The sequence below is a fragment of the Topomyia yanbarensis genome, chromosome 3, assembly GCF_030247195.1.
Source record: "Topomyia yanbarensis strain Yona2022 chromosome 3, ASM3024719v1, whole genome shotgun sequence".
Classification (NCBI taxonomy): domain Eukaryota; kingdom Metazoa; phylum Arthropoda; class Insecta; order Diptera; family Culicidae; genus Topomyia; species Topomyia yanbarensis.
Genome location: NC_080672.1, coordinates 319700321 through 319717991, shown reverse-complemented (window position 1 = coordinate 319717991; position 17671 = coordinate 319700321). Strand labels below are relative to the sequence as shown.

Genomic DNA, 17671 nt, shown 5'->3' with positions numbered 1-17671 from the left:
GGTCACTTTCGAACCCAAGGACATAAAACCCCCAACGCACCGGAGCTAAGGCCCACCGAAAAATACCGGGCAGTTATGAAGCAGGCACTAACACGGAAGCATTCCAAGGAGGTCAAATCTAAGGAAGACATGAATAAAAAGTGGGTTTCCGTACAGAAGCTACTGGAAAGAACCTAATGAGTGGAATTAAGCCTAAGTTGCGACCGTACGGTTATGGTATTAAAGTTGAAGGAAGTAAATACGCTAAAAGCTTACTAATGAGTTATATTTTGTCTGAAAGCTTGAAAAGGATAGGTCCACTAGGTAATTTTCTACAGCATTTTTCCTCTGATGCAATTTGATAGAGTCGCATTTTTCAGGCTTATTGGATCCTTGAGTAGTATTAGTAATTTTCTTAAAATTATATTACTGTGGATGAAAAATAAATATTTTAGTCTTGGAGCATGTGATATTTGTTTCTGTAAAATTGAATCCACGTAATCCTTGAAACCCCTATATTAACCCATTATATTTCTAAAGTGAGCCAAATAAAATCTTTAATTTCACTAAAAACTCTATCAAAGATTGTGGGAAATACAAAATTACCACTTAAAATGGTTTTGAAAATGAAAATATCCCACGTTAAAAATTTTACTGGGCTCATATAAAAACCACAAATTCTAAGTCGTTTCACATATTTTGTCGGATTTTCTGATAGCACAGCACTTCTTTTACAACTGTGGTAACGTATTGTCACATAATGGGATGATAAGCACTAATTCTAACAATTACATTCAATTAAACATATTGCTCACTTTTCAGCCAACATTTGCCCCAGCTATACACGGTTGAAAAATATCATTAAAATGACAAAAATCGACAGCTGTCTTGTTTCACAAAGCAATACGAGGTGTAATCTTCCCGTTAGTGCAATAATAAAACAGTTAGATGTCGAAATTATAAGTAAATACGCGTTAAACGATGGATAGTTCTGCGTTTGAAATTTCATTCGCTAGGGTTTAATGAGTTAAGTAAATGCATATTTGTGCTACTTATGTATTCCATCAATTCGGTGCCTTTCAATTTGTTATCTAAGCTGCTCCAAATTATGTGGTTGGTATTTACCTCACAGCCAATTATAAGTGGAAACCCATTTCCACCACAATATAATAGAACCCTTTTGAAGTTATCAGAGGGTGATGCTTCCTTATTCAGCAAATATAGCGGACAATAGACGTATTTCCTGTTTATGTTATCAACAGTCATATTGACCATGACAGCACAACTATAGCGAGTTGTGAGGTCGGATGTAAGCCATGCGTCAATAGCACAAGTAAACATGCACGAAGCATTTCACGTTGATTTTTGTTGAAAGCCACGAAGACAGGGCTAAGTAGCTTTGCAACATAGAAGTTTCCTTTTCAGAAAAACGGTTCTTGAACCAAAGTTATGGAACCTTTTTCCCCCTGCACAATGCGAGATAGATTCATAGTTGCTATACGTTTATGCTGAAGAATGAACGTCCACTGTGTCAGATATTTGCTTAACACAGCGAGGGTAAGACCCTCGGAACTCCGTGCGCGACCGGCATATTCTAATCATGCCAGCCATTCAGTCCTCGCCACGAAGAAACAACTCCACTTGTGGACTCATATTTTTATTCACATGGGAGCAGGTATCTAGTGAATCAATTCTTGACCGAGATACTTAAGGTTCAACTGAGAACGCCTCAAAAAGCGGCCATCTTGAAAAAAAAACGAACAAGAGTTTTTTCTCACACCTTTGAAAAAATCTTCATGAAAATGAATCAATGTATTCGGGGCCTTGGCAGTGTATTGATTTTCATGAAGATTTTTCCAACGGTGTGAGAAAAACTGCTTTTTTCGTTTCCAAGATGGCCGCTTTTGCAGTCTCTCGCAGTTGAACCTTAAGCCCGCCGGATGCCACACGGCATCATGACTGGTTTTGTCAGCAGAAAGATAATAGACTGTTATCAACCTCCTAGTGGACCACAGCGTCATCCCGGTTTTCGTCCTGACTTGTGGTACACTAACGGGACTATTTATATATTTTCAACTAAGAGTTAATCATTTATTGTGGAATATTTTGCTGCATTGTAAAACAGTGAAACATTTATTACTTTTTGTAATTTACTCGAATATGTTTATTTTTATTATTATTTATTCAGTTTTGGGGTTACATTATAGCTTTAAAAAGTAACATTTTTACGCCAAAAAGGATAGTTTTTGCTATTTCACAATACAATTTTACGACGTTCAGAAAAAAGCAAGTGCCTAGGAAAAATATATCGTTATCGAATTATTTAAACAAAATAGTCGAACTTTCAACTTTCATCTAATCAAAAATATGCAAATTCTACCACCTTAAAGTGCAAAATAGCCTATAAATTTTCAAAATAATCGCGTTGGTTTCAAGAGATTTGAATTTTTAGATGCTTTTTAGAAGGATTAATCTTATCGAACATTTAGTATAACAATTGTCATATAAGAGCAAAGATACCTTCAACTTTCTTATAGTGGCGGAAGACATCTGACTTAAAAGAGTTGACGAGAATATAGTTTTGGAACAAATTTTCTTATGCATCTAAGTTCATCGTAATTATCGGCTGTTTTGTTATGCGAGTATGGGTCGGGTTCAAGCTCGATTTTTTTTCAAGTCTTGGTATGGATCAGGTTCAGGTTTTGTCTTTTTTAAAAAACAGGATACAGATTGGGTTCGAATAAACTTACAAAACTATTATTCGGTTTCAGGTCGGGTCCGGGTACGAAAACACCAAAACCCGCCCATCTCTAGAATATGCAAACAACCACATGGTTACAGAAACGCATCAGTACACCCGAATTTACGGAAGTGATAGCATACGCGACATAAAACGATAAAAATAGAGCGCACATTAACATACAAATGCTGGAGTCTTTTGTGATAATACAAATCCGGTTTATGATCTCGCAATCAAAAAATCCTTCCAACGACAAAGTCAATGTGTTAGCGCTTACGAATTTATAAACGCGATTTCAGGCGCCAACATACTAACGCACGTTCTCACAAAATCATAAATCGTATTCGTCCCGGAGCTTCTACTCGAAAATGCGGAACTTGTATACTCTAGATAACAAGTTTCAGGGTACCATAACAGGGGACTCCAGTGAAAACGGGAAGCTCAACATTCAAAAGCCCACGCGAATATGCCCGCAATCTCGCATACATAAAACGCTTCGGTGATCAAGTCACTACAATAACACTTACGAATTCATCAACGCGATCTCAAGTGCGATTATATTAGTACCCATTCCCAGCTGGTCATGAATCGTTAACGCCCCAAAACCTTCAGTATGCCCTAGAAATCAAAACCTCATTCGAATATACAAGCAAACTGTTATGCAAACGAATTTATACGCACTACACATACAAACACGCCCACACGATCAATCTCGTTAACATACAAACGCTCAAGCTCTGCGCGATAATACAACATTGATCAGAAACGCTAACATGCAATTGCAATCCACACAAATTCTACACCAGTGTTCTCGCAAACATAAAAATGCCACTGTGATAAGGTGGACTTTTTAACAACTACGAATTTATAAACGCGATCTCAAGTACATTTATGCTAGTATATTCTCAACCACCAAAGGCGTCAGTCACAATACCAGTGTGCTCTCTGCTGCTACCCAAGCCTGCGCAAACAGTTGATTTTTTCTTGTGTGCATTGTCTGAAGAATGAAGGGAATTGTTACTATTATTCTTGTGAAGTGTTCTATCAAGATGACTGAGTCTTATCAACAAAATGTGATTCTTAGGGATCATCCATAAATGACGTAGCATTATATGGGGGAGGGGGGAGTTTTGTATTTTGTGATGATGTGTGACGACAGGGGGTAGGGAGTCATGTCATGCTACGTAGCTGTATTAAAGGAGAATAACTAACATCGTTTTTATTTTTTTTAAATTTTACGGGGACAAGGGGGGGGGGAGAATTACCGTCAAGCTACGTAATTACCAGGGGGGGTATGCAGAGGTTTGTGACGAAATGCTACGATGGGGGAGGGGGGTATTAAAAATTACTCAAAAAATGCTACGTCATTTATGGATCGTCCCTTAGGGCTAACACGGTGGCTATTGACCTCCGGTCTTTCCGCATAAGACCGAGTATTGGTGATGTGGAACATTTGCTGAAGGTGAAAATGCAGCTTAGGTTTTCGAAAGTCAGACACGCAGTGCTGATAACGTTCAATAAATTCGCCCAGACGAAAGATTTATTTCGCAAAACAACTAGAAACACGCGCTGAATTGTGACATCGCTAAAATCATGATCCCTGTGTATATGGATAACGGAAACGTGGAAGTCAAATTACACGATTTGACACAACTTACTTGCAAAGTGGCCATTCGAAGATTCATGTCGTATTTCGGAGAAGTGGAATCCATCACGGAGGACACGTGGAGGAACTACTTTCCAGGTAGTTCAAAATGGTGTTTTGTGGTGAGAATGCTGGTAGACCAACCCATTCCCTCCTATCTTACCCTGTAGTACAAAACAGAAGGGGATGATACCATTATACAGCGAAATCTATGTACATATCAAGGACAAATTAATACATGCCAGTCCTGTGAACAAGCGGTACATTACGGACAACCCTGCCCAGAAACCGCTAAGAAAAGCAAGAAATGCCAACACTCAGTCTCCAATATCATTCCCTGAGCCACAAACGGTTGCCAAATTTGTGGCTGCTGTTCAAGTAATAATGACAACTGCGAAAGCCGCGTCAAGTACAACAAACCCAACAGCTAATACCATCAATGAGGGAGCTACTAGCAATGACGCAGGGTTCACGCTCGTGACCCGAAAGGGAAAGAAGTTAGGAACAACACCTGATCGCGAACAACCCCGATGATGACCCGGACATGTGTCACGATGACAGAGATATGAATGACCCTCATGATACAGTTGGCGTGAATGCAAATATTTCTCCGACACGAAAAAGGATCTCCGCGCGGAATGGCAAATCGCGCGTGCGGGATCAGATAGACTCTTAGTATTAATTGTTTATTATTTATAGGATTTTCGGCTTTTGCGGTCTGATTAATCAGAACGGGTGATTTATACTGCCCGACGTTTCGGCCACTGGTTATGGCCTTTTTCAAGGGAAATACTTTATCGTTCTTCGTTTGAGCGTCGTTTGCCGACGATCGGAGATTTTTTTAAAAAAGCTTCAAATATGCCGTTATGGTGGGTAGAATTGTTCAGTTTTCCCATCAGTCTTTTTTAACCACTGTGCACGACTCAAAGACACGACTCAAAGACACTTCTTCTAAAGTGTCCTTGAGTCGTGCACAGTGGTTAAAAAAGACTGATGGGAAAACTGAACAATTCTACCCAACATAACGGCATATTTGAAGCTTTTTTAAAAAAAACCTCCGATCGTCGGCAAACGACGCTCAAACGAAGAACGATAAAGTATTTCCCTTGAAAAAGGCCATAACCAGTGGCCGAAACGTCGGGCAGTATAAATCACCCGTTCTGATTAATCAGACCGCAAAAGCCGAAAATCCTGTAAATCATATTCCGGTCGTCTCCCCAAGTAAAAATTGTTTATTATTTTTATTTTTTACATCATGTAAATATATAAAGACCCACGGCTCCGTGAAGCTAACGCCTTGAGCCGTGCCAAATAAATGAATTAAAAAAGTACATTCATCCAAACGCTCGTTCATGATTGCAGAATGTGCCACATCCGGAAGCCCCGAACGTCGATGCTAGCAGCTTAGGTTCATACATTCAATAGAACCACTTACACTAGATAATATGTTTCAGAGCGACATGACGGGAACTTTAATGATATGATTGAACTCACTTTCTTCTAGTATCTGAGCCGTACACCCAAATTAAGCATCTGATTCACGGTCCGCGCGATCATCCATGAACGTACGAAAATACACGGTTATAAAATCGAATCTATGCAAGCGAAGTTATATACACGCATTCAAACGCTTTAGCTTTTCGCGATGATCCACGCATATCTACGCTTGCAATCTAACCATCATGAAAACACCCCGGTGATTAAGTGGACATTTTAACACTTATAAACTTATAAACGCGGTCTCAAGTGTGAACCTACGAACGTTCAAGCGATCTTGAATAGGTCACTTACGAAAGTCGCTCAGTCCTAGTAGCCTAGATCCATACCTTCAATCAAAAAATACAACGCTTATATCCACTAGACAACATGTTCCATGGCGACATGACCGGGAACTCTAGTGATATGGGGAAACTTACTCTCTTCTAGCATCTGAACCATATACTGAAAATTAAGCATCAGATTCACGGTCCACCGCGATCATTCAGGAACACATATGCGAATAGTCACACGGTTATAAAATCGAATTTATGCGCGCGAACTTACACACACGCTAGCACACGTAACATACAAATGCCCACGCGATCGAACAAGTTAACATAGAAACGCTCTAGCGCTTCGCGATGATACACAAAGACAAACATGTAATCGTGATCGCACACACACATCTACGACCAAAGTGTCGCAAACACCCCAATAGTTTAGTGAACGCTATATCATTTATAAGTGTCTGAACCGTACACTCAATAACACAACCACATCACACATTTGGCAGTGTTTTAGTGGGTGGCATGTCCCGCATTGTCTGCAATTCTAGTGAGTGATTCGCACAGGGTTCTTTTGCTAGAATCACACTCTACAGCTTCAGTAGGATAACTCAACTACAGTAGAAAAAGAAAAATAATAATTTATTTTACATTTAAATCACTTTTACAGCAGTTGCAAGACACAGGAGCTAAGATTTTAGTTAATTTCTGCCTGAGAGGTATATCCGATAGAAACTGGTTGTGTGTCATTCTAAAGACGTAATGAAGGCTAGTTAGCAATTAGAATATTGTGCCAATTATCGCTAATCACTGGCTGGTCGTCTCTGGTGAGCAAATAGATCAGCATAAAACAGAAAACTCGCTGAGTGAGTTGATTTCAACCTTTCCTTCAGTCACCACCGGAAGATTAGCGTCACGGCCAAAACGGCCCCGCAGTTAAACTGTTTAAGCTCTAGTGTAAGGAAAACAACCGAATGCGTTCGTTGCACTTGAAATTGGCATTTATTTAGCACCCGACTCGATGACAAACGAAAAACTGGAAATAGCATTCCCATTGGCGCCAGCCGAACACTACTTGAAAGCTTCAAAGCATGTATAATGATAGGTTGGTTCACCGATTTTACGATTTTGCATCAACACAAGTATCAATTTGCAGCATTGCATGTTTAAGGAATTTGTTCAATTTTTGCTACAAATATTCCCTTCCTCAAATAAAATAGTTACAGGGTTTATAAATCAAAAATGACCAATGTTTTCCAATAATTTGCATTTTCAGAATCCGGTATCCAACACATGATCCACCCTAACATGTACAGCATCTAGGCCGAATCGTCGGACGCGATGTGAACTTGTTACAATGCTGACTGGAACCGGATCCCTGTGAAATCTATTAGAGTAAACACATTATAAATGTTGCACTGTGATGGCCAAAGGTGTCATAAATTGCTAAAATAGCGAGCCGCCGGGCAGCTGGGGCAGAATAAAAATGTGAATTTCACGCCCATCATTGCTTGCACGCCCACTTTTTTTGTCTCTTCATTGGATGTGGCAATGAATCATAGTGACCGCATGCTTAGAGTGTTAGCCTTCGGTGAGAAATATATGGCGGGGTGTGAAGTAACACGATTAACCAAATTCGTACTTTGTATGGGAGTTTGTATGCACTTTTAAGAACGTGCATTTATTTCAATAAATAAAATATTGCCACTATGATACCTATAGAGAACATTTAAATGGACTCCAGCAGTGGGCGGACTATCTGTGACTATTGAACTATTGCAGAATGCAAAGTAAATCTTTCAACACATAATTTGTTGATGCGTACTAACTTCTTGAAACATAAGCACGCCGCCAGCAGTGAACTGCACCAGATTCGCTTCTCACTTAATTACAGCCGGCTTCGCTCAACTTCAGCTGAAATTATGCAGAGCCGTGGCGAACTAAACTACATCGTCAACGGCAGCACCACAGGATCCGGGTGGTCACCGAACATTAAAAAAGTGCGGTGAAGGCGTATGTACTTGCACCTGAACGACTGACCCAGTGTCCAAGTTATTTATGTTAATGAGATGCAAAATATTAACTTTTTTTCTTCAAGCATAGCTACTACGGTCGTTAAAATAATAAATTTCTTATTAGGCACATAGGTGAACATATTATGGTTTAGCGGTTCGAAAACAGAGGCAAATCGGAACCGACCGTTGCAACTTTGTTGTGTTTGGCTCACACGACTGAAAGTTTATTTTTTTCTTTTCATTAAAACTAATTGGGTGGTTTTGAGTTGCCAAGCGGCAAACTTCTGCGTATAAACTGGTAAAACTGCGCATGATTAATGTGTGTCAAATGGCAATCAGCGCGATTTTGCCGACAATCGGTACGCTTTATGAAGCGTTCTAGATAAACTTGTTTGCGTAGATCTTCGGTTACGTATAGCGGTTGTTAGCATGGGTTTCAAAATCGCAGTAGCATATACCGCTTTGATTCGAATACTTAATTAAATCAGATTCCAAATTCAATTTTACTATCTAAATGTGTATTTGAAAACAGCGAAAGGGTCCCATAACAGAGTAATACAGTAGTTTTTGAATATATGCTTTTTCATGCAGGAGAAAGCATGCGAAAACTAATTATCCCTGAATTTGATATCGTTTGCTTTACAGATTCACATGAATAGGGTGGGGCGCATTTGTGTGGAAAAATCAAAACTAAACCGCATCAAGTAAGCACAAATCGTTTTTTGGTTTCATTTGGGGTCACAAACAACTGTGCAAAAGTTACGGTCGATAGGTTATGATCCGGTGTAGCGCATTGTGTTTGAAATTTGTATGGGAATTCGTATGGGAAGAAATACTTTTTTGCATTTTCAATTCTAGAGGCTATTGAAACTGCTGTCACATAACTCAATCATTTCGCCCATTAAAATCTCCAACTAATCATCACTTTTCAGTAGGCGCAAATTCAGTTCAGTCCACCCGTGCTTTAGAAAAAAAAACATTTTGACATGAGAATTCCCCTCGTATTCCCAACGTACACAAACATGAAAATAAACTAATTTATCCCAACGCAAACTCACAAGCAGCACATACACGTCGGATCCTGCAGTGTTGAACTAAAACCAGAAGCCACCCTACCCATGTTCATCGCAAATCATCGTGTGTACCGTAAAACGGGATATCATTGATCACCGGGTCAACTTTGGTGGTATGAGATTTTTTTCAGTAATGTGCGGTAAGATGATTCTCTTCAACAAAATTATCGAAACAAAAAACCATTCTAAACATGTTCAGCATCTATCGGCAGCGGTTATTTGGTCATTTAATATTTCTTTCATTAGAAAAGTACTGAATTGAAAATTATACCACTCTCTTGCATCCCTTCGATCTGTTCAAACAATCCCTTCCACATTCAAGAAATCAATTTGCTATAACCGAACTCAAAGATTTTCCAGCACGACGAAGGGGTGAATTTTTATAAACAACAATAGCAACAACAACAATAAAAACAACATCAGCTATATTTTCAACAGACTTGTGCAGGTGATTCCAGTTGAAGTTTCAATGAAAGAAAGGCTTAAATAATTTGTATTGCTTGTATTTTCAAAATCCGGTTGGGTCATTATCACACGAAAAACTTTTTTCCTTTGTACCACTCAATTGACGATATTTTCTTACATCTAACAATATTTATTTATTAAATAGACTATTTTTTGTAAAACATTTTTATAGTTTTCTAACGAAAGAGGATCGCTATATTGAGATTAAATATTCTCCTTCAAAACATTGGTAGGTATTTCTAAGGCCATCTTAGCGAAAAACAAAATTACAACAGTTACATTACCAAATCCATTTTTAAAAAACACTCTAAGATTGATCAATATAGAGCTCAAGTGACTTCAACAATGTTTTGCCTTTCTCCTATAGAAAGGCTATGTATTTACTCTGAAAACCGACTTTTTAACCGAGGCCCGGGGGCTCAGTCTCTTATACCATTCGACTCAGTTCGTCGAGTTAGGCAAATGTCTGTGCGTGTGTGCGTATGTGTATGTGTGTATGTATGTATGTGACAAAAAATAAGCACAACAGTTACTCAGGAATGGCTGAACCGATTTTTTCAAACTTAGTCCCAAATGAAAGGTACGACGTTCCCATAGGCTGATATTGAATTTCATTTAATTCCGACTTCCGGTTCCGGAGTTACAGGTTGAAGAGTGGGGTCACACATGAAATTCCCATATAAATCAGAATCAGCATGATATCTAAAAGATGCAAAACTTCATAAAATGTGTTCGAAAATATTTCAATTTATAGCTTCAGCTCACTGATGCCCATTCAAACCCACGTTGATCACATTGGACAACTTCGGCGGAGCCGGAAGCTTCGGGAAAGTGGTTATGTTCCTGAGTTGAACTCACATCTGCTTTTCAGAAATGTCTGACTCGACTTTCAAAAAATTAGTCTCAAATGAAAGCTAGAATATTCCTATGCTATTAAATTTCCTTTGAATCGGAGTTCTGGTTTCTGTGTTATGGGTTGAAGTATGCGGCCATATGCGAAATTCCCATATAAACCAGTAATCAATATATGTATGAATGATGCAAAAATAATTAAAATGAGTTACAAATTGCTTGAAATTGTTAGCCGGCACTCTTATACCATTCGACTCACTTCGTTGAGTTCGGAAAACGTGTGTATTCGTATGTGTGTATTTCTTGTGTATGTGTGTGACCAACAATTGCGCATCGGTTACTCGAAGATGACCGAACCAATTTTCTCCAAACAAGTTTCAAATGGAAGGTATAATATGCAGTTGGGTGCAGTATTGCCCCCCCCCCCACTTACCCTAACACCTCCAACTTTCATTTACCCCCCCCCCCTTTTAGCCACCCACGCACCCGCATTAGGGCATTGCAAAAAACACTCATTTTTTTAAATCTCCTCCTCCTATTGTGACAAGTAGCAAAGTAAGCTCAGATGTCAAATTTCATATCATTTGGTCAATTTTAGACCGCCCACTTTGCTTGAAGTTTTTGACATTGGTTCCATGGGAAAATACAGTGTTTCCCACATTTATACGTTCATCCTAATTTTTCAGAATATGGTTTTTCTATTTAAACAAACTGCACAAAATTTTTCGCATTTGCTTTGAAGCTTAATCAACGATGTTTCTCGATGTTTAGATGCCCTAGTGTGTTCTGTTCGTTTGTTATGGTCGTTTAAGTGAGAAAAGTGAAGTCCCATATTTATAAGTTCACATTACTTTTTTGCCTTTCTTATATAGAAAGGTTATGCAATCACTCTGAACATCATCAACCTAATCCCGGTCTAATTTTTTGACTAATATAGGTTTTCTGTACTTTAACAGAGGCGTAGCTAGGGGCATGCGGTGACGGGTTACCACCACCCTCCCCCCATCATACATCGCCATTATCTAAACCCACCATCCTCCATCAAATAACCACCCCCCCCCCCAAATTTCCTAGTTCCTCCAAAATAAACTACCTTAGTGGGTCTGTTAAATCAGTGAAAACTTTGGCTTGAAATGAATTTGAGTTTAAAAACTACATCAAAATTAAAACTAATTTAAAATTTGTTAACAAGTTGAAAATTTTTGGCGGGGTCCGGACCCCCTGAACCCTCCTCCTGGATCCACTGCTGGGTTCAAGTGTTTCAGCTTCGACACATAGCATCTCAAATCCGTGGCTGTCAATCCATTGTATGAATGTGCAAAGGAAATGTAATGTGTAGGAATATGTAATGGACATTTCCATTATGTTGCAGAAGACAAAGAGTTAAGTAGCCGGAAAACTCTAAGCTTGTTCATCGACCCTACTCCACGCTTTTCTAAACATTCTTACTTCAAATCCTTGCTCTTCCTTGAATACTATGGCTCTTAATATTTGAAAATACTTCACCTTCCAGTCCCTTGCTACAATCCCGTTACAATATAAAAATTATAAATAATAAACCTCGAATTCATGAAACTATTTGTGTTTTCAAAAAACTAGTTCGTAGGGGTGGGCGTAGCGTATTGGTAAATCGATTGCCTTGTACGCAGCGCACCTGGGTTCGAGTCCCGACCCCGCACATAGGGTTAGAAATTTTTCATAAGAGATTTTGCTAACCCGAAGAGGCGAATGACCTTAAGGTTAAAACCTCTATAATCGAAATAAAAAGAAACTAGTTCGCCCCGAATATATACATGGCGTTACTTTTGAATGTTCGGTTAGGGTACTGCTGTTGTTCCCTGGACATGTTTAGTTTTTGTTGTGATTCTAGTTCATGATTTGAGAATACACAGCCGACAGTCAAATGTTGATCATGATTTCAAAAGCTTATTCGCGATTCGTATGATTTCTCATCACGTTATTGTGCTATCTTATTCAGGAGTTTACTATCGCATTTTTCTGTCAGACTAGCGGGATTAAAATTCATGATTTCAGGATCTTAGTCACGTTTTTTGTAATTTCTATTCACGTTATCGTGATATTTTAGTTGTGAGTAGAGTGATTCATGTTCATGATATCAGGATCTTAGTCACGATTTTGGATATTTTTGTGACGAGTTGTGTGATTTGTCTTCATGATTTCAAAATCTAAGTTACGCTTTTTGTAACTGCTGTTCATGTTATCGTAATATTTGAGTCATAAATATAGTCATTCATGTTCATAATTTCTGGATTATAGTCATCATTTTCGTATTTTCTGTTCATATTATTTTAGAACTTACTTCCAAATTTGACACGAAGAGTAATATGACTAATGTCCATGATATCAGCAGTTTTATCATGGTATTCCTAAATTCTCTTCGCCTAATTGTGATCTATTACTTTTTGGTTACTATCGGTTTTTTATTCGTGACAATATGAACTGGATCGTAAAAATGTGACTGATTCGCGATATCTTGTTCTGTGAATTATATCACGCACCCTTTTTTGGATTCTCATCGCAGTTTTCGATTTCTATCCTGACATCATCATGAACCTTATCAAACGAATATCGATGTTCGAGGTCCTAATAGTTTTTTTATATCTAATGCTCGTATCCGTTACTATAGTCGCTAGCAGCTGGCCATTTCAAAAAAACAGTGCATGGAATAAAAACGATTCCACGAATAATTCTCCAAATTTTGTGAAAGAGTTCCCGGAAAAATGTCATTATCATGTTGCATGAAATTTGTGAATGATTAGCGATGTCTTCTAAATATCACCAGCACGTATAATAGATTGTAAATCAAGTACTAGGCATCATGAGCCAATTCACGAATACATGACTAATATTTTATGATTTTGTGAACTATTTCATAAAAATGGACGTGAGTTGTACTGTGAGTGACTTATACTAGGTATCATGAGTTCACGAATACATGAATTATATTTTATGATCTCGTGAACTATTTCATACTGGATATTATAAAGTTTTCAATAACACAGTCTTCCTTGATCCGCCGCTGGTTTCAAGCGATGTTTCAGTGTCGACACATAGCATCTCAAGATCGTGGCTGTCGATCCATTGTATGTATGTGCAAATCGTACTGAATATGTAATATTCATTTCCACCGTTGTATTGAACATAACCAGCTATGGAATCGTAGTTTGGACAAATGAGAAAGGCACAATTGCACCACTAGCTGGATTAAAACAGGTTTTTGTAGAGTGGTCTGAAATACTAACAGAATACGTATATCAAGATCAACATTATAAAAGTTACTGACGACCCATTTTACATGCGTCCTTTTATGATAAATGAGATTATTTATCCTTTAAATAGACGTGTACTGCCGCTATACGCATAATTGTCCCATGTTCAATGGAAATAATCAAGGGACAATTATACGGAGATCGGGTGCGTTCACTACACCCTCGGCGTAGTAACCCTTTCTCAGCAAACGATGGATTTGACCGACCATTTCTACGTCGAGAAAAGCCACGACGGACATAATAACTCTTGTTTAAATTGTCTGTAACAAGAAATTCAGTAAAAATTGAAAGCTTAGTTTTATAATTACTCGACAAACCAAAAAAACCTTTTTGAGGGTTAACTAAAAATACGCTTCTCTTTTCTTCAATATAATGGGAAGAAAATTCGGTTGTTCATGGCTCGTCGACTGGCTACAAATATTATGCATTCTTATTAAAAAAATAAAGTTAATCCGTTGAACAGTTTTTGAGTTGTCGTTTCTGTAGTTTCGAGAAAAAGGCTATTAAAGCTGCCGATAGATTGAAATCTGCGTGTGTTACAGCAAATACAAACGAGGAACGCCTGGCTGTTTAAAATAAAAGAAGTTCTGAACCAGACGCCCCCTTTAAGTTAACAGAATTTTCGAATTTTTGGAATTTTTGAATATGTACGATATAAAATATTGTGGAAAACAAATTGATACACATTTTGGTAACTGGAAATTGGAAGGAAAAGGAACCTATCAAATTCTTTATGTCTTGTTTTGGTGGCCCTTAAGAGGGCCGAAATAAAATTTATGGATCTAAGCTCCCGGCATGTACAACATGTACAACAAAACGAACTCAATTACATATTTGCAAACATGCTATTTTCAATATAAGCCAACGAACGTAGATATGATATGGAGCGTGGCTAACAACGCTGTAGCATGTGTCGCATGGCAGTGAAATTCCGCGGACCAATCATGGCGCAGATAATTACTACTTTCACAAAATGCATTTTTTTTCGTAATTTAAAAAAGTCGTATATTTTACGGAGTCAAATAAAATATACCTGCACATATTTCCGATCAGATAGTGCAAAATTATAGTGATTTCTTTCAGTACAATGGAAGTTATTGGCGTTTCACAAGTGGGCAAATGCCTAAGCAGAAATTTCTGAAGAAAGGGCCCTCGAATTGAAACTTTAGAAATATTCTACTTCAAATCATTTTTGAGAAAAGAAGAATTTTTCAACGATAATAGTTAGATATGTGGCGGGTTGAGAAAAATTATCCGCCCTTAAACAAGTTTAAAGTTGTCAGAAGGTTACTTAAAATAAGACTGCCTAAGTTATATGAATATGTTTTTTTAAGAAACACCCTAAACCTTGATTTTAAATTTATTTTAAAATAAAAAATATGACAGATAGTATTTATTTGTCTTCAACACGCTTTTTAAAGTTAGTCTTTCTTTAAGTTCACTGGAGGTAGTAAGGTACTATCTGGAATGATGAGCAAGCTGATTTTTTGATGTTTGCAAAATTAGTACTACCCTAACTGTTCTTTAAAGAAATACTCTCCTAAGGCATGATAATGCTAGATTACGCAGATTTACTAAAAAGTTAAAATTCCTGCAAAATTTTCATTCTAGGCTACTGTACATTGGGTAACTGAATATAATCAAAGATCGTCAACTTTTATTTAGCAGTTATTTTATTATAATACTGACAATCAGAACTATAGTGTCTATCTGTCTACTATACATCATATTACTACTCTTTCGTCTATTTCAGGCACATCCCTCGTACTCATTCAGCTACGGCGTTAAAGATCTACACAGTGGCGATGTAAAGTCCCAGTGGGAAACTCGTGACGACGGCATAGTGAAAGGTCACTACAGTGTGGTGGAACCGGATGGCTCAATCCGCGAAGTCGACTATACTGCTGATTCGAAAACAGGATTCAACGCGGTATGTCCCGAAGGAGAACCTCCATCTATATATAATTCTCTATAAGAACTGCTTCATTCACTACAGGTAGTCAAAACTCACGGACCGAACGCACACCCTGTTCACGACGAGCACGAGCACTTTCGGTACGACGACCATTACTCACAGTCGAAGATAAACCATTTCAGCAAGCAGCAAGATCACATTATTCTAAGCTCAGATGTGCCACAACATGAAGATGACATCGCGGAGCTTAGTGACAAGAAAAGGCCAACACCGACACTGCTGGAACTAAAACCACACGTAAACTTCGACTCAGATCATAAAGGCTATCGTCCGCCGTATAGCAGCGGAAAGGAACCCTTCTTCTCTCATGAATTCGACTTTTCAAAGGACAGCTTTAAGCCAACTATTCGGATTGAAGAAGTCAAAGCTCCTGACTTATCCAAGCTGAAACCTATCTCACCCTCCGTTGATTTCTCCAAACTAGGAGAGGCGGACCTTAATCCATACTACACGCAAGATGGGCTCTATCAGCCATATGCTCAGTACAAAAATCAAGTAGCGCATCCGATTACCCTCCAGAAAGCCAAACTTAAAGGCATTCGTCAATCAAGCAGTCCCAAAAAGAATCTCCTGAAACCAGCGTCGACCCCGGGTCTGAAGCATTTCACTACACCCAAGGTGTATCAGTTCAAAGCCCGTGGTGGACCACTACCCCCAGATTATTCCAGTTACTTCGGCCCACCCACGGGACAGAATAAACGACAAGCACGAACCGGTCCGGTTCTTTTCCCCGGTACGGAACAGATGATCGCTTCGGAGAGAATGGTCCAAGCGATGATCAATCAGCAACAATATCGACGGTTTCCGGTATATGCCAATCGGTATACGTAGAGTATCACCCGTCGTATCTAGATGGTCTTTTGTGCAATATTAGATCTGTTAGCGGGCCATAACTGTTGGAAATTACCTGTACTGTGTAATTAGGCAGCTGTCAAGCCAAAACTATTTTGTGCTTCCTGTGCCGCGATTATCATGCGATTATTTATGAATCTAAACTACTTGTTTTATGTGATTGCTATGCAAATAATTCTAACTCACCTAGTTTCTTTAGCTTGTAGATAGAATGTAGATATTTTTTGCATTTGGATAATTAAACAGTAACAGAAGTTATCATATATGTATCAATTTGTAGTAAATGTCACAACACTTGAATAAACAACCAGATACAAATTGGTTCGATCTGAACGAAAAGAACCAACCTCAAATCACGTGATTCATTCTACCAACAATCAACCATTCATTATTTAAAGTGACAAAGTGCGCTATCTGTCTGCATATCTTTAGACCCCTACGAGCTGACCTTGGAATTCCGCAAGCAAACTGACTGATTAGTGTCGAATTTAATCGACGGTCGTGTGTTGCCCTGGTAAAGCATAAACCACCCGCGAAATCACGATCCCCGCTGGGATCGTGAAGCTATCAATCAAAAATGTGCTGCCCCGGCTGTAAGACAACGAACCTGTTCAAGTCACCTGACTCTAAAATTCCTGCACGCGACTCAAGTCTTTCGCTATATCACCTATTGGTCACGCTCCCGCAAAGATCACACGCAGAGACTAATGTTTTCAATGGTGTCCATTAATCGACATGAACGGTTAAGTAAATAAATCATAAACTTTGAATTCCTCCGACGCAAACTGTGGCGCCCTTGAACGTTCCAGGTGGGCGCTGGCTGCTTGATCGCCGTCAGGTTGGGCTCTTGTCATACCAAATTTTCGCCAGACATGTCATAGATCACGGTCGGAAGGGTTGTCCCATAAACGCGGTCAACCCGCAACGTTTGCCTGTGTTCTGTAGTCTGGTGCACATTATAATTCGTTCACGTATCTTTCTGCCTGGCAGCACATATTTGCTCTAGATTGGGTAGTTGATCT

The 17671-nt window shown here is 38.7% G+C and overlaps 1 protein-coding gene across 1 annotated transcript in view; it reads left to right on the top strand.

Moving 5' to 3' along the window:
- Positions 1-16628, top strand: part of LOC131688074 (uncharacterized) — a 43574-nt gene extending 26946 nt beyond the window's left edge. Inside the window, exons 3-4 of the mRNA XM_058972226.1 lie at positions 15576-15752; positions 15819-16628. Of these exons, the coding sequence (XP_058828209.1) occupies positions 15576-15752; positions 15819-16628 (987 nt within the window). The remainder of the gene's footprint in view (positions 1-15575; positions 15753-15818) is intronic.
- Positions 16629-17671: the final 1043 nt, after the last annotated feature.